General features: G+C 44.5%; 2 protein-coding genes across 4 annotated transcripts in view; both read left to right on the plus strand.

Moving 5' to 3' along the window:
• Positions 1–84, plus strand: part of LOC106111471 — a 4,057-nt gene extending 3,973 nt beyond the window's left edge. The window contains exon 5 of the mRNA XM_013293589.1: positions 4–84. Within this exon, the coding sequence (XP_013149043.1) occupies positions 4–84 (81 nt within the window). The remainder of the gene's footprint in view (positions 1–3) is intronic.
• Positions 85–1,919: 1,835 nt separating this feature from the next.
• Positions 1,920–17,543, plus strand: LOC106111549. Of its 3 annotated transcripts, XM_013293672.1 has the most exons (5): positions 1,920–2,551; positions 2,856–2,922; positions 9,190–9,240; positions 14,926–14,931; positions 14,975–17,543. In XM_013293672.1, exons 1-5 carry the CDS (start codon positions 2,486–2,488, stop codon positions 15,103–15,105), a joined length of 321 nt encoding a protein of 106 aa, XP_013149126.1. In that variant the 5' UTR covers positions 1,920–2,485; the 3' UTR covers positions 15,106–17,543. The 3 variants fall into 3 exon arrangements, with proteins under 3 accessions (XP_013149126.1, XP_013149128.1, XP_013149127.1); XM_013293674.1 differs by lacking the exon at positions 14,926–14,931 and having other exon boundaries at positions 1,928–2,551; positions 14,978–17,543; XM_013293673.1 differs by lacking the exon at positions 14,926–14,931 and having other exon boundaries at positions 1,935–2,551.
• The last annotated feature ends 6 nt before the right edge of the window (positions 17,544–17,549 follow it).

A 17,549-nucleotide genomic window follows, 5' to 3' on the forward strand; every position in this document is an offset into this window, starting at 1 on the left:
CAGTTCGAGCGCGCGGTGCAGCAGCTGCAGCAGTACGTGCGCGACAACCCGCACTACCTCGAGGATGAGCTGCTCTTCCTGTGACCGCACTCGCCCGTGCACTGTGTCATTGTGTGTGCGTGTCACATGTCACATGTCACCGTGGGCGAAGGAGCTCAGAGCGGCGCTGCGACACATCATTGTCACAAACAAACACACAAGTTCACAAACATATATACTTTTATGTCTCGGAGGAATCCATCCTCCATACATACATCAAACATTTCTTATTAAGAGTGAATTCAAATATAGTAAATTAGTATAAATATGAGGTAAAAGACTATTTGATACCGATTGTGCCTTTACGTATGTGCCTTCTTGTTTATATATAAATGTTGTACATAAGTCATACTATGTAATGTTATATATCTAGACATAAGAATGAATCCTGCCGAGGGACTTGTTCAATGTTATCTTGTTATTACACGAGAAAAGTTATACATTTTATACGGAACTAGTCTCGTATGAAGGATAGCTTCGTATCTTTATATATTTGTTAAGTCAAACATATCTTTATGTGACTATCTAATAATGTACTGCGAGCTGTTGAAAAAATACTTAAAAAGTGTTTTATTATTCTATTTTTTTTACGCAAAGTGACTTTTTTACAATGTCTTTTTCCACATCAATGTATTGAGCAAAATTATTTCGATGGCTCCTATGTACACTATCGTAAGCCACAATTTGTAAATGTACACTTTGTTTAGTTTTTTATATCACTTTGATAAATAGTAATATCTGTAAATTAGTAAGTTGTCAAAGCATCATAATTAAAAGTATGAAGTTATGTTTTGCAAAATTCTCGTTTTATACATACGATAGTACAGGAGCCAATGATTTGTCAGTTTGTACGATTTAGGTAAATAAAATGTATGAATGTTATAGATGTAAGACGCCAATACAAATGATAGTATATCTGAGTTCGGCGTCCACTCCTCGCTGCAGTGAACGCCGGCTGGACGCGGATGGTCGCGGATGGACGCGGAGTGGGCGCCGCGCGGTCCACAGACCAATTACAAGCGGCTTTAATGCACTTCGCAGTACTGTACGATTGCTTGTATCTACTGTTGTATGTATTGTGTAAGTGCGCGAGGTGCATGTGGAGGGCGCCATCTCTCGTTATGTTTTTAATAAATGTTGATTTTGTTATGTCTACTCCATGTACTTACCGGCACGACACAGTCGAGTCTCAACTGTATACTCTCTTCATTGGCAGAAATTATATGTGAGGTACCCTTTCCCCTGTCCTCTCCCCACTCTCCCCCCTGGCGCTGACGAGAATAGTAAGTTAATAATGAAACAATAAAATCTTGCAACCACATGATGAAATAAGTTTCACAGGTCAATGGGCCCTATTTAATCTCTCACTCGTTTCATTGTAAACGTAGTTAAAATCTACAAAGTTACAATCATGGTAACAGGCGGAGACATAGTGGAGCCTCGCGCGCTCGTCACATGTCACTAGCAGCTCGCAGCTTGTCGCAACAACTTCAGCAGTGGTTGCTGATGTGCGCTATGAACTGCGCCCGAGTGCGCGCAGCTGCGCCAGCGGACAACAGATGGTTTGTATTGACAGAGATTTGGACTAAGTAACGTGTTTTGAGGAATTAGACATACATGAATAATGTTAAATGGTAAACCCAACTCTAAGATCAGATTAATAATAACTCTAGCTACTTTGCCTATATATATCATAAGACAGACATAAATGTAACTTGTTTGCCAGCTTTGGAATTGGCGACGCTAACGTTGAGGAAGGCGCGGGCTCGCGGCGCAGCACGCCTGTACATGCGCTACTTTAATCAGCGGCACTATCAGGCGAGCGTTATGTAACCGAGGCGTGCTGCGCCGCCGTCCCTGTCGCGCCCGCCGGCCGGCGCGCCGCGTGCGAGCGGGACGCCACATGTTGCATTAAATTCGATCTTATTCTGTAATGTTTTGTCCAATCGCGGGCGATCTTTGCATGTTCCGGTTCTTTGTCATCAATGGATCGCCGGTCGAGTCTATTTCGAGTGCCACTCGAAAAGCTTTTACACTATATTTGGGCTATCTCGAGTTCCGTGAATGACTTAAATAGATTTCCATGGTTATGATCGTTCTGTACGTCGACAAATTTCAGTCGAAAGAGTAGTATTTGACGCGAACGCTCATAAGTCCTTTCGGCATTAATGGGTGGTGCCCACTTCAGCTGACTGCGTCGTACGCAAGGCTACTCCGACGAGACTAGTAGTAGTCCGGCGTGCGAGGCGAGCGGTCGGCGCACGGATCGGGCGAGTGATATGCGGATATGTTATTCGGTCTTAAAATGTCTGTGGAACGTTCGCCGTAGGCGTGTTACAATCCGCATCGCGTAATTTTCGTGGCAGTATCGCGAGTTGAGTGCGTGTCGAGTCGCGCGGCGCTGTGGCGGCCGCGGCGGTCGACCGGAGCGAGCCGAGGCTCAATAATGCTCAAATTTCTGACTCACAAGCTGCGAACACATTCTTTGAATGAGGAGAACGTTTCCGAGAAGGTGGGTGTTGGCGGCGAGCGGCAAGCGGCCGGCTGCGAGCCGCGAAGGTCACGCCGGCAAACCGCCACCAGAAAATGGCCGCCCGCTCCGCGAGAACAAAGGAGCGGAACGATCGCCGGATCTCGGCGGGCTATTCGATCTCGACACTGCCCGTATTTGACAAACATGATTTCCAAATCTCTAAAGAAAGCATAATCGAGATCGATAGCTCGGAGCGACGAGTGCGGCGAAGTTAAACAGACAGTGCAGCGGTGACCGGCGATAGATCGGCTCCCGAGTTGAGCTGGTCCGCTTGTTGTTGCAGGTGGAGGAGCGCGACTCCGGCACCGAGTCGGACGACGAGGCGGAGCGCGCCGACAGCGCCGACACCGGTGAGTGCTGCTACTGCTTGTTATGCATGCGCCAGCCGGCACCCGGCACAAGCTCGTCACATGACACGAGTCATTGCAATAATATAAGAAACCGGTACCCCAAAACAAAGCGGTGTCCGCACACACAGGCACAGGCACAATTGCGACGATGTCGAGACTTATTAGAATCTTATTAGCATAGCCGGGCCGGCGGCGCAGCGGCGGCTCGCCTATTGTCGACGTGCGATAGTTGTTTATTTTCATCGGAACCGGTCTTTATCCAATATTACGGCTGCGTCGCGGTTATGTATTAAGTTTGTGTTTATTATGCGGCCGTTTCTTTGTTCCTGCTGCGTGTCCTTGGCTCGCGACCTTGACCTTGCCGCGCCGTAGGTACCGCGGACCTGGAGGGCCGGGACACCCAGAAGTCTCGGGGAGCTTCGCGGCCTGCACTACTTTACCACACCCCCAACACCGTTGTTCGCTATCAAAGCTTATCTAACAACTTCCTGTGATTCGTTTCTACGTTCATCCTAGTGGTGTAATGGTTATTTCTTATGCTATTCATATCGGATACTGACACTCCGGATTTTTTATTCTGACTATACCATTTATAGATACTCACGTTTCGGTGTCTTCGTAACCATCGTGGTTACGCAAAGTGATGGCGGATAGTAGCTCCACTACAACTGCTGTACGATGGGGACAGGTAGACCAGCAGTTGAGCTGTAATTTAACATGCTGTATGAGCGGCGGCGGAGCAGCGATAAAATTGCAAATTAATAATATTCAAATTCATATTTATATACCTACACTCGTTATCTGTCCAACAATCTCGGTTACAAATCATAATAGATCGTAAATATACTGTTTTCAAGAAATCCTGTTCTTGCAGATCTTCGTTATAACAGACGACCTGTTTAAATCTTAATTTGACCCTAAGTATTTTGAGATACATATATAATATTAGCTATCGCCCGCGACTCTGTCCACGTGAAATTAAAAAAGTGAGTAACCCATGTGTTCTTCCAGACTATGCTTTATAGTATATCTAAAACAAATTTCATCGAGATCCGCTCAGCAGTTTAGGCTACGAACTCTAATAAACATCCATCCAACTAAACTTTCGCACTTATATTACATCTTTCTATGTAATTTAGATAATGTTAGTAATTCCTAGCATTTGCAAGAATTGTACGGCGATTCCAATAGTTGCAGCAACTAAAAGATATAAAAAAATAACAATCTTGTTTGCACTGTCATCGACCGACGCTTGGTCGTGCGTACTGTAGGCCTAAACTGCAAATTGTAGGCAAGGAAAGCGGAATTAATTATCTGCGCTTGTTAATAATTAAGTAATACAATATTTCATATAAATATAAAATACACTCTCAAGAGCAGCTCGTGGTTAATAAAATCAAAATTAAAATGTATCATAGTACGATAAAAGTTTTGCAGAATCGTCAGCGCTCACCGTGGCCGACGCTAGGAAAGCTTTTTAGTGATTACAGAAACTAGATTTTGAAACTGTAGGCGACGGTTTTGACCGTGGTGTATTGTGAACTTAAGCTGTACTAGCGCCCTGGCCGAATTTTCTACGACACCCACTTTTAATCATGCTTGAGGGGGGACAGGATTTATATGAGACTAATTCGCTAGCCTTAGCACGCCCTAGGCGGACGCCCAACCGCGCCGTTGCCTAATGTCAGCACTGATCTCGATGCTGGATATTGATAAAACAATTTAAGTGCATGCTTCTGTGAGAGGTGGTGCTGAGATGAAATCGAGCCATAGTAATAATACGCGTTTTAGGGGGTACACAATAGTAGCTTCCGTGGACGACAGGATATCCTGCGACCCCCTTGAGCGTATCTATCGACCGCTAAGCGATTAGAGAGGGGCCCGTCAATTTAATGCATTAATGCATTAGCATATTCTTATAATTTTTCAAGTAGCAGAAGCAGAGTTTTACTCACGTAGCGGTTCGTGTCGCCTGTCAACAATCCTGCTCTAGCTCTCACGATCAACTTGAACTCATGTGTGTGGCGCGCGACCTTTTCGAGTTTTGACTTTAGTTTCATGATGTTCCAACTATCGTTTGTATACTATAATCAAATTCAAATCATTTATTTCACGAGCGTATCACAGTAACGAGTACATTTATCTGACGATTTGAAAAGGAACCTACTGTTACTGGAAGTTCATATTTAGGCAATTTTATAGTGCTTCGTCCAAAAATTGGAAGAAAATTGTGCAAGGTTATGTATAATGATGCATTTAAATAATATTTAGTCGTGAACGGTAAAGAGGTGGAGGGATGCAGTGGGTGCGTGCGGCGCAAACGGGCCCATTGATTCGGAACGGCTTTGTTTATTCAGCTGGCTCGAGACTTGATATTGGGTAGTATACCTATATTTTAAACTTTTATAAATAACTCAACCGCCTAAACTCTCACGAAAAGCGTATTTTATAAATTAAATCTTAATGAACGCTTTTCCTGCATATAACAAAAACTAGATATAGGATACCATACGAAAGGCTCGAAGGAAATCTTTAGCGTGGTATAAAAAATAAAATAAAATAAAAATATAGCGTGGTATAATAAGGGATAAATTACATAGAAGATCTTTAGTTATGAGCGTGGAGGTACACTGTTGGTACGGTCAAGAAAGCAGTGAAGACTGATTTAGCGAAAAATAGATTAACCTGAAGAACTAATACCTGGTGATGTATGACGATGCCAAAGACAACTGCGCAAAAATCACGTAATTCTGCCTAAAGAACATATGTCATGATCACCAGCTCACTATATACATCCCCGCCGAGGTGCCGGCGAGCGACAAGCGACAAGCCTGCCCTAAGATAGTGACTATGCCACAGTCAGCCCCGCTGGCCTAGAAAGAACATATGTAGTAATAATATTTTATCATATGATACATCATTCAAAGGGTAATTTCTCGTTATTTTTAATGATTGTTGTGAAAATGTCTGTTGCATCTTTCGCTATAAAATGTGTCGAGCAGCGTCAGTGGGTACTGTAAACATGGCAATTATTGGGGTTTATCTCAACTGACTCCGCCCGTTCGCATCTCGCACATAGATAACCTATTCTTATTAGGTACTTATATTTGGTTCATACTAATGAGTTACTCTGATATTATTCGCTTAAATAATACTTAAACTTATCCTAAATCCTTCGACTTATGCCCGTCGACATTAATCTGTAACAGACTGAGAAAAAAGTGACTTTTAGTGCTGAGGCCACCGAGTGGCCATTACCGCCACTGCCGCTTACAGTTTGTAATCCTGTGCTGGTCTTCATCTGTCTCATTAGCAAAAGAGAAACTCGTTAGCGCGTCCTTGGCGAGCGCGGCGCGTCGTCTGTGGGCGTCTGCCCGCAGCCGGCGGGTGCGGGCCGCGGCGGGCCCCAGGGCAGCGTAGCGTGAAGCGCAGTACAGAGCCGTACAGCGCAGAGCGCACGGCCGCCGCGCGGTCTGGCCGCGGCCGCTATCTGCTGCGCGGCTCACTCGCCAACTTTTCCACAGCATTTGCGATATCAGCGTTATAACACCAAAACAACTGGCCGCCGTTATTCCGATACCGATAACAACAATAATATGCAAGATAACGCTCCACTCATGATTGTTGACCTTGAATTTGGCGTATATAAAATTGGTAGTAATTTTAACAATAACATCATTGCTTAGATTAATAATTAGTAATTATACTTAAAAACAATATAAGCGAGTAACCGTCAAGTCTGTCAAAAATGTCTAAATAATAACTGTCTAAATTTCACGCTGACGGAGTCACGTGTCGCTGTGAAAAACAAAATTGTAATCTTTAGAGAAGTTGGTTAGCACAGAGGTGAGACATGTCGGCCATTGGCCAGCTGCGACATGGCTGTTTGATCAGATGGGTCGAGTTGCGATAAAACTCCCTGCTTTATATTTGTGTGACTGAGGGTTCGACAGGAATGGACTATGATTGCGAGTTACATGAACGATGTGTGATAGCCCATTCCTTATCTGATTTTAGGCCGTAACTCGTGGATATTTCGGTACTCGAGAAAATATATCGGGAGTCGCGCCACTCGCCTCGCTCATCGATTAAACATTGCGCACCAAAGCTGGGCACGTTAATTGGCAGCGGGTTCTAGGAAGCCGCACACGCGCATACCAATACCATGGAGCTGGCATCGCAGTCTCCATTCCGTACATCTTACAACCGCTCGTTAGGCAACTGCCATCGTTACGTAAACTTTGCGACAAAACATCCGAACATTGACGAGGCGACGTGGAGCTTGTGAATTGATTTTTTTTGTTTCCAGCGGCCATTCTGTGAATGAAGCCTCTGATGTCCCGTGTCCCTACATGGTGCGACGCCGGCGATCGCAAAAAGCACTCCCGCGCTCCAGTCGCCTTCCGCGCCGCTCCCCGCCACCCCTCCCCCGCGTAAAAACTGTCCATGCCATTCTGTAGTAACTGTGATTATGTGAACCCGGAGGATTCTCCGAACTGGTTTTTTGTCCGCCGTGCCAGTCCGCCTCGTCTCCCGCAATGCCTCCCCCCCTCTGCGCCGAATGATCCACCACCCACTACTTTTTTATTCCTAATTAAGTAGTTCGTACCAGTTTTTGCTACGAAGATCTATATGATCCCATTCTATTTAATCTTCTCAGACTTAACTAAGTTTCTCTTTAATTCGTAAATCACTGTTTGTGTTAGTTTCAAAAATAGTTCCGAGAAGTATCGTATGGTATACCTACAAGGGAACAGTTTTAGTAATAGTAATCTATTATTTTTTTTATTATTTCGATGAAAACTTACGGCAAAAAATAGTATCAAATAAGTGATGTGGTGTTCGTGCGCCACCGGAGCCGGCCGCTAGTTCAAATAAAAATAAATATTTATATATTTAGCAGATGCATTGTTATCGCAGACCTTTGTAGATAGTTAGGCACATGTTATACAAACACACAGCAGTCGGCCCTGTTTCAGTACGATACCTTCATGATGCAGGCCCGCGCCTCTCGCCTCTTATGCTGTCACCCACATCTTTAGCATTCCATATCTGTAAGTCCGTTTTCCTACAATTATCTCGGTGGTTTCGATAACTATCTTTGGTTTCGATAATTATCGTTAAACTTACTATAAAAAGTAAGACTCTTCGTCTCCATTATTCTTCTCTAAGCTTTCGGGACTTGCTTCGGTTTCTTAGCCCAAGTATATTGCTTAATTACTTGATATTAATTAAGAGCAGTGTCAAAGATCATAGAAATAAAAGTGGGCGCGGAGATTGAGCGCGGGTCGGGAGCGAGCAAAAGCGCGTACGTGGCGCAGGTCGTCGACCCGGCGGCGGGTGCTGCGGGTAGCGACGGGGGGTGCGGGGGGCGCCCGGCGACCCGGTCACGGCCTCGCCGGCGTCGCGCTCCCGCCAACTTGCACTTTTACATGTTGCCCGAAGCCTGCAGCCTATAGCCTATAGTCTCGTGTCGGCGCAATCTTACAATCACTCGCTTTACTTCGGTTTGAACTAACGTCATAATTCTACTCGGCATCGCTTGCAGAAAGACATTAACCCTCTAATGTGTTTGTTAAGTCTTTTGTAGCTCACCCACTAACCGAGGTAGCTAGCTCTCCAATCTGTCTTATGTTACAAAAATAAATTAAAACCCTAACGCAGTAATCTTGAAAGCAATCAATAGGTTTTAAGTCTTTAAGGCATTTATACATTTCAATTACTAAGAAACAGAATCTCATTTATAACGCCCGAGCTCGTTGCGTATTTCGCTAGATATCAAGCAAAATGCCGCTGGAAAGATGCGGTTGTATGGCGGACTTTTTGTGTCGGAGGTTACCGACTGATTGCAATGACAGCGGCCGCCATTGTGTCTCCACGTTCCCACTCACAGTCCCAACCGCGCTGCGCCGCTGCAAATAAATAATGTGATAATTTGCGCGACTACTTATTACTCACGATACAAGAAATAATTAAGGCTATATTAATGGCGTTTTATAGTTGTTACCTGTTTATGTCGTAGCGTAGCGTCACGCGAACTAGTTAATTGGTAGTTGGGGCGACTACAATGATTAGTTATGTTTATATAATATCTTTGCTGCTATAATAGTGGCATTATCTTCACTAACCAATAGCAGACTACTGCTGGGCCTTCCCCAATACCTTCAACTGTATGCAATGCACTCCGCATTCAGTCACTAAATAGTGTAATGTTAAGTTTGTAATGATAGCTAAGGTAAAACTAACGTGTGCTATGTGTTGTTGCAGGCGACTTGTGCTCCGACGTGGTGATGAAGTGGAGTGATGTCACCGACCTCAGTGAGTGCCTCTGTCTGCTCCCATCTGTCCGCATACATGTTACACATTACATCCTTCTATATACATCTCTTATATCTATTACGAGTGTAATGTTTTCAATGAAATAAGAAATCAGTGTTTAAAATAATTTAATATTGGCCATTTGCACAAGCTACTTCTCTTTTCCATCAAGCGACTGAACGACAAAATCGTGCGTAAAATGTTGTAATCGAGCATGCGGCCACGTTCTATCCACTAAAAAGCAAAACGACCGGTGTTTTTCAACATCTTCGTACGACGAACAGAAAGCATTGGTATTCGTACAGCGACTATAACTGCTTTGGGATGTACCACTGTTCCATCTAAAGTACTGTTGTACTAAGTTTATGCTGTCGGTACAAAGCAAGACCCTACGGTGCCAGTCCCACCGTACGACGTAGAGACGGGGCGCGGGGTACACGGTGCAGTTAATGGAATGGAGGGGAGGACATTTTTGGCAGGCGCTACGTGCGAGTACGTGCCCTGTTCCGGTGTACTCTGTGTGTGAAGTGACGTCACATTTCTGATGTTATCGGCGATATCTTTTTACACAATACACAGATATCTTAAACTTAGGCACAATAGTTCGGAACGTTAATTTACGTAAGCACTTTGGTACTTAAATAGCTAAAATTCAAAACAAATACCAATCTAGAATCAATGCCTGTTACGCAACAAGGTAGCCAGATATTAAGAATATTACTTTGGATTATTTCTCGCCTCTTCCACATCATTAGCATTGATGTGAGGCGCACACTCAGACAAACCCAGTGAGATATGCAGCGCCGCGTGCACTCACTCGAGAGCGAGGAGACGCGACGCGGCGCTCAGCTGATGGATTGCGTCCAAATGCGGCGCGACGTAAACTCAATTATATCATGTTAACTTATTTTGCACAGAACGTTTTATATTTCCAACGATATTATGTAATCTTGTTTTATGTACTAACGCTAATGAGAGACTTCAACATAATGTTTTTTAACTTTTTATTTTGAACTAATCTCAACATGACTGAGTTTGTTCAAGCAACGGATTGACCACACACCACTTATTTTGATCATGAGAGGTTGCAGATATATAGATTTATTTTGTGTTTTATGTCCCCTATTATTATTCGACTTAACTTGTTGCATATTATTTAGTTAGCAATAGATATGTTGGGCGTCATGCGCCGTGCTGTCGCTCAGAGATTTTCCTGTGCCGGTCGCCACAAATAGATTTGATTTGCACTCAAAGCGATTATAGAGCGTTAGTTAATAATCTATACAACTACAGTTGCAACTGCAAAAGCAATTATAATTAAAAGCGTTTTGATGAACAACTGCAATCGTTAGACGCACGTTAGATCGTCGTCACCCCACACACGCCCCCGCCGAAGACACCTTATTTCTTCGCCGATGTGTGCAGTTCGCATCACAATGTTCGCTGTAAGAACGCCGCAAATATGTTCATTTGAAATTTGAAAATCGAAAAAACATTAATCCATAGCGGGCATAGAAACAGGACATATCGACGACGCTTTCTCGATGCCACGATTAGGCTGTAATATTAGCCAACTCTACCTTTATAGTTAGAAACAGTACAGAACCTGATCTGCATATGTTGGCTGGCGATATGATGTCGTGTGTCGAAGACGCGGTATTGAAATCTCTTTGTTGCCAATTTATCAAACTAATGTTGAATGATATTTTTCGTAAAACGTTGTGAGGCCGACCGATGTTGACAAACAAAGCCACAAGTTACGAAGAAACACTTTGTTTATGAGCGTGACGTGCGGCGCGGTGCGGCGGTGGGCTGTTGGCGAGCAGATTGCGGCGTTGCCGATGCGCGCGCGCCGAATTTCTGATTACATCATGGCGCAAAAAGCGCGCACTCTGCATTGTGTGTGAGGAGGGGTAGGGATGATGACGAGTGAGGGGAGAGGAAGGCAGGGGAGGGGAGGAGGTGACCTTGGCCTTGCGCGCGGCCGAGGTGAGTGCTGCCCGCGCGCGCCCCTCGCCATCGCCACGCCACCGCACTCGGCCACGTTGTCCGCATCGACAATTACTATTCGTTGATGTTTAAGGGGATATGACATTAAATTGATATGAATCTTAACATGATAGACAATAATAAATAATGAAACATGTAGAGCATAACAGATGGACAAGACCGCTTTAGTGTATCTTATGTTTACCATACGTATTTATGATATAGACCGAGCGCCGGCGACGCATGCGAAACGTCATTTAGTATCGACTCATGTAGGTATGAAAATGGCGGCGCGGCATTGTATTGCGTGGCTTCGGTGAAAAGGACGGCCACGTCGAGTAATGCTCTGCGATCAATTGACTGGACCCGCTTATCACCGTCTTGAGGGTGCCATCAAACTAGTTAAGAATCTAGGAACAGGAGTTGCTAGTGTTGGCAGGAACAGGTTCGATTTCTTGTTTCCAAGGCGTATTTATGGTGCTTGCCACCATGCTAAGCGGCGGGGGTGTTTTCCAATTTCCACTCATTAATGTTTAACAAAACTTTTAATAAAAATTACTGAATCATCGAACACGTGTGGTTGTGAGAGATATCGCTGTTTGCTTCATTACGTTAGTGTGCGACGCGTTTTCTTTACTATTCAGTAGATGTGATTGGTAATCACTCGAGGCAAATGCTTACCCCCTTGACACTCGAAACATGAAATCAGAAATGGTAACTACGTCTAATAAGACTATGTGAAAATTAGTTGCCCCCCCGCCCCTCTAGATCTAATCTAGATCTTTCTTTGATAACGTTCATGAGCAACGGTTAGGGTATAATCGGTAATTTATAATGAATACTAAACACGTGGTTATATCTTGCATAATTGATACTAACCACCAGCACCATATTACTTTGCCCGATATCCTCCAACTGCTAATAAACGATTCTTAATTGATTTAAGCTGAAAAATTTTCACTTACAAAAAACTTTTAGATGGTAGATATGTTTGCGTCCATCAGGTGCTAATGTGTATTGTAGCTGTAGTGAGATGGTACACTAACTGGAGGGCCACGTGGGCGACGGTTGCCACAAATGCCGCGTGGGCGCGCCGGCGATTGAAGCTGTGTCTGTATGTAAATAACGTGAACAAGCGTAACGCAGGCGTAGCGGTTGTGACCCTGAACCGTCCCATGGCCGCGCAGTACTGACATCTGCTGGTCCACGTTTACGGCGCTCTATTATTCACACACGACCTTAATATGCCAGCCAATTTTATCTCAAATCTGTGTGCAATTCATAGCAACGCAGATTAAATTAATGTGATACACCATCGAAGACACGAAATACGCCTTTCACTAACCATTATAGAAGTAATCGTGATTTGGGAGGTACAAGCACACAGCAGGGGAAAGGTTTAGACTTATTTACCAAGTTTATTTTGCCTTTATCTACGCGTGAATCAATCGTTACTATTACGATACACTGTAATATGTTAAACAGTGCAAAAAGTATCTCTCATATAAGTTGGATAAACTGGAATAAATTACATGGCAGAGAGTTAGATAACCGGACCGTCCGCTTGTCAACATGAATGTATGGTAACTTAACATTTCGTGACTCGCCCGCCTCAAGTGCGCATTGAATCTTGATCTAAGCCTCGCAACCTAATCGTTTAGGCTTTAGTCACGTGCGTTTACTTGATTTTGTACTTTATTCCACTGGCATAGAGTGTCAGTGTGCGACCTGCCGTAAACCGGCAATGTTGCGATAGGATCTCGTCGGCAGCGCGGAGTGGGCCGGCCGCCGCCGCCGCTGCGAGCACCTTTCAATTATTATTCAACAAGAGCCGTACGAGAACGTCTTGTCTCTCCGCTGTGCTTGTGGCGATACGCAAAGAAACGACCGCCACATCACGATCGCCAAATTATAAGTTTGAAGTCAAATTGCCCTAGCGATAGCGACCCCACGATCTATGTTTATTGGCTTCCAAACCACGACCCAAGTAGATATAATGTAATAGCCTTGAACTTTCGTATTACAATAAGTGGCAAATGCAAAGAATAATTATATACTGTGATTTATTTATTTATTGATATTACGAATGACCTTGAGTACGTATAGTCCATTTACTGGGTTATCATCGTGTGTGAATTATAATTTGCTTACATAAAAGAAAATAAATGAGTACCAGCAAATCATTTGATGTGATGAGTTTACTATGATCCTTCGGTGTTTGTGAACACTCAATCCGCTCCGACTTGTGACATCACTTTATCACCCACTAGATATAAATTTTATAAAACTTGCTAGTTGGTTACTGAGATCCTTTTTATTTGAAAGTATTTCTTTGTACATGAACATAGGTGCTGAGGGAAAACTTAGAGCAAAGTACGAATTAAGCTCGTGTGCATCTTCCGATACCGATGTTAGGTAACATCAGCGAAGGCTCTGGATACGCGTGTCTGTACATGTGACAGAAATCATATTTACGAAAACGAAAGAAGTTTATATTACGACTTGAACATCTGGCTGGTCTCTCATCGACTTTCCAAGTGAAATAGCAATCGAGTTATTTAAATATATGTTAAGTTAGCGAGAGTTATAGAGACGAAACTATCGGCGCGGTGTAGGCGCTGCGCCGAGCGGCGTAGAAAAATATCTGTTGAACCTTCGCGGGGCAACGACCGCTGGCGACCCAATTCGTGCCCGCGCCCCGCACCGCCTCGCCCCGCGGCACTGTGCGTGCACCGTGCTGCACTGTGCACACACGTAAATATGTGCAACGTGTGCAACGCGGTGCGTGCGGCCACCACTCGCCTCGACGACTCTCGCCGCTGCGGCGGTGGCGGTGGTGGCGGCCCTTGGTCACGTGACGCTTCACACATAACGACGTCGGCATACAGACGCTGTCCTAACGTATTCTTTACGAACCTACAAATTATCAATCACCATTAGACGTCGAAATTTTGGTAATATTAGCATTCCTACTAAATTGTGCGCTTCTGTACTCGTATATTTTGGTACTCATGTAGGATTTGTATTTAGCGTTAGCAATATTATTGTTTACTAATCTTAGTATTATTCAATAAAGCATTGGATTTATTGGCAGTGCGTAATAAAACAAGTAGGAAAGGTAGAAAAGATCGAGTTAAAAATATATGTCGTGAAATAATAATGATAGGAGGCACATTTAGGTGAGGGTTCTGCGTGGACGCTCAGGACTCAGGACACTGATGTAGTGTTGAAGTATTTAATCTAGCAGACATCGCCAACCTCGAGCACGGTGCTCTCCGCCCTCAGCATATGTTATTTGTAATTGTAAACTCTGTTACAGTTGTAGCCTAATTTTAATAACCGAATTGTTTACTGTCGTGTTTACATAAATCTACATAATCAGTACCTTATAAATGAGGCGATTGGAAACATTAATAAACATGTCGACAGGTGAATCACAATCACATGCTCTGTTAACACATTTAGTGTCTGTGTTTGTTTGTGTGACTGTGGCGCCGCGCGGCCTGCCCGCTGCGCCTCGCAAGTTCAAGACTAACCTCCCCTCCCCGCAACCCTCTTCTACTCCCCGCTTCACCTCTAATTCTAGTCATGCGCTATGCGTTTACAATCGAGTGTTCGTAGAACTACTGCCGCCGCAACCGAAGCGAGTTGAATACGAACTTCTTCATAGAGTAGACAAAGGGAGTAGTGCTAAAGGCGGCGGCAGATAATGCTTGACTGATGACACTGCATGTTGTGTTTGCAGGCGGCGGCGGCGGCGACGTGGCGGCGGTGGTGCGGGCGTGCGGCGCGCCGGACCCTGACCAGCTCTACGACCACCACTCTTCGGAAGAGGAACTCGAGGTGAGCCCCACAGCAACAACGCGCACAACCTGACACTTGTCACATTATAATTAACAATAACGTAATGGATGCATGCATTTCGCTCGTTTAAATTTCATTATCATACATTCAATAGTGCGAACATGTCGACGATTGTGTTGTTTTACTTTAATATATGGGACTATACCCCAATCCCTTAAAGATATTTATGACTCGAGTAGCTTAACCCGCCGCCAAGGTTCGGCTAATTATTGGCAGATTCGGGAAACAAACTTACTCGATTCTATCTCGTCTTAACCCTGAAATAAAAAATAATCTATTTGTTTATATTTTGTTAAGTAGACTTAATGAAAGTACATTTCATGATATCGGAGATGTTGTTACAAAAGGAATAAGTTAGTTAATTAGGGCCGACTTCGAAGCCTAAGGACTCTTAGTGTTGTACCTACTTATTTGAGTTTGTAAAACAGTAATGTCGCTACGAAAAAAAATCCTCGGTACAACGACATTTCGGCGTCTAATTAGCGAAATGTGAGTGCTCGTACCGAGACAAAGATATTTTGTGAAAAACTCTAACGGCTAGGGATCTGCCTCGCGGCGCAGCCGGGGGCGAAGCGCGAACTCCGGACTGTAGACTCCGAACTGTATTATCTCAGCGAGCCTTGCTACTTGCAGATGCAGGTTGTACGCTGAACGCTTAAAGCGCTACATTACTGAAGGTGCAGCTTTTCATAAGATGCTACCGATACTATGATATTGTATGTAGAAGTTATATCTCTTGTACATGTTTGGAGTCTACCCCATTCCCCCTGGCGAAGTGTCCCTCGAGCGATATCGTTGACAGGTAAGCAATGCAAGCGGTAGGGCGCGGGTGCGTGCATTGCTAATTGCTGTTGTGCGCCGAGCTACGAGCAGCGAGCGCTGCCGACGTGTCATGGCATTGAAGGCAGTGCACGATGCGGGGTTGATAGAGAGCGCGGCGCCCTCGCCCGTTGTCTCCGGAACACGTGCACTCGATACTTTACTTTGTTGCTTCACCACAAGGTTCAAAGTCGCATCCTATTCCGTCTCGTGGTAGATGAGCTTACGATTTTTTTTTTATTTTTGCTGTAATTAGGGCGAGTAATTAAATTTTCCGATTTGGCCGCGGATATTTTTGTAAGGAATTCAAAAATATTTAATCTGACTAAAAGAGGCTTTGAGGTAATATTTTTCTTTCATCATTTCAGATTCACATGTTACACATGTAATTCCGTAACTTAAGGTATAATATAGTGACAAAGTAAATGTTATCAATGTATGTAGTGTCAGACCCGGCCGCCGGTGCACCGTGTCATGTATATCTGTTGCAACACGCCGCGACCCTATCACTCATCTCTCAAAATTAAACGGCTTGTATCCCTGAAATTTAAACATAAAATGATAAGTCGGCAAAGATGTGAGAAGAACTAGTATTTTCCTAACGTACTACGGGAGCATCTCGTAATGTAGCGTCGGCGTCGCACACTGGCGGGCATTGTTCAGACGGCGCGGCGTGGGCGGGCAGACGCGGCGGGCGGGCGGCGCGGTAGGGCGTAAGTAATGCCCGTCTCTTTGTCCGTCGGTGGAGCGTGAAATCCCCTGCCGCCTGCGACCGCGCGGCGTCCGCCGGCGAGCACCAATGTTGCAAATTAATAAAGTTCCTATATTATCCCGTATCACCGCACCGGAAGGCAATGCCCTCTCCTACTCCTGTCATACTTTCATAATCTTTCGTCATGATTAAAAAAGACATATAACGTGTGCAGGCGTGTAAAGAGGTAGGAGTGAGTTGGCGCCGCCGCCGGAGGCCGCATTGTTATCTCTCCCGCTCGACTTTCAATACTCTGTAATATAAGTATTTCGGATGACTTGAGGCCGTAAGCAGCGAGAGACTAGGGCTGTCGGCAATAGCGACACACGTCAGACATGGGCAAACATTTTATAATATGAACAGTGACAGCGTATTACTTAATGTTCAGCACACTATTTAATGTTTCTGGGAAAAAACGTTTGTGTTGTTTTATCGTATTTTAAGACGAATAGTTTGTTACCACTTTCTATCAATACGACCCTGCAGTAATAACCTTGGGCGTTCACAATATAAGTATTGAAATCTATACTAAATATTGATCGTTAGATACAGTATGAAAGTTTGTTAAAGATGCCTTTCTTATATCCGCGCTGCGAGGTAGCAGTACCGTTTGTGGCAACCCTGCGCCGGCCGGAGGTACAGCTAAAGACGTCCAGGTTTTTTCCTTTGCTCTTGCTTCCATAATAAATGAGCGGACGCCGCAGAGTTAGGCGATTTCGACGTAGTTTTTTTCCTCTCAGCGGTGGGGAGGGCGGAATGCGCGGGGTGTGGGAAGGGGGGGGCATCTCCGTCCATTAATTCAAGCGTGTAATGATGCGACGCTTTGACGGAAGGGAATTGCAAGTTGTGCAATTACACGCTGAAATATTTAGCGGGGACGCGGCGG

The sequence above is a fragment of the Papilio polytes genome, unplaced genomic scaffold (assembly GCF_000836215.1).
Source record: "Papilio polytes unplaced genomic scaffold, Ppol_1.0 DF824158.1, whole genome shotgun sequence".
Lineage (NCBI taxonomy): Eukaryota > Metazoa > Arthropoda > Insecta > Lepidoptera > Papilionidae > Papilio > Papilio polytes.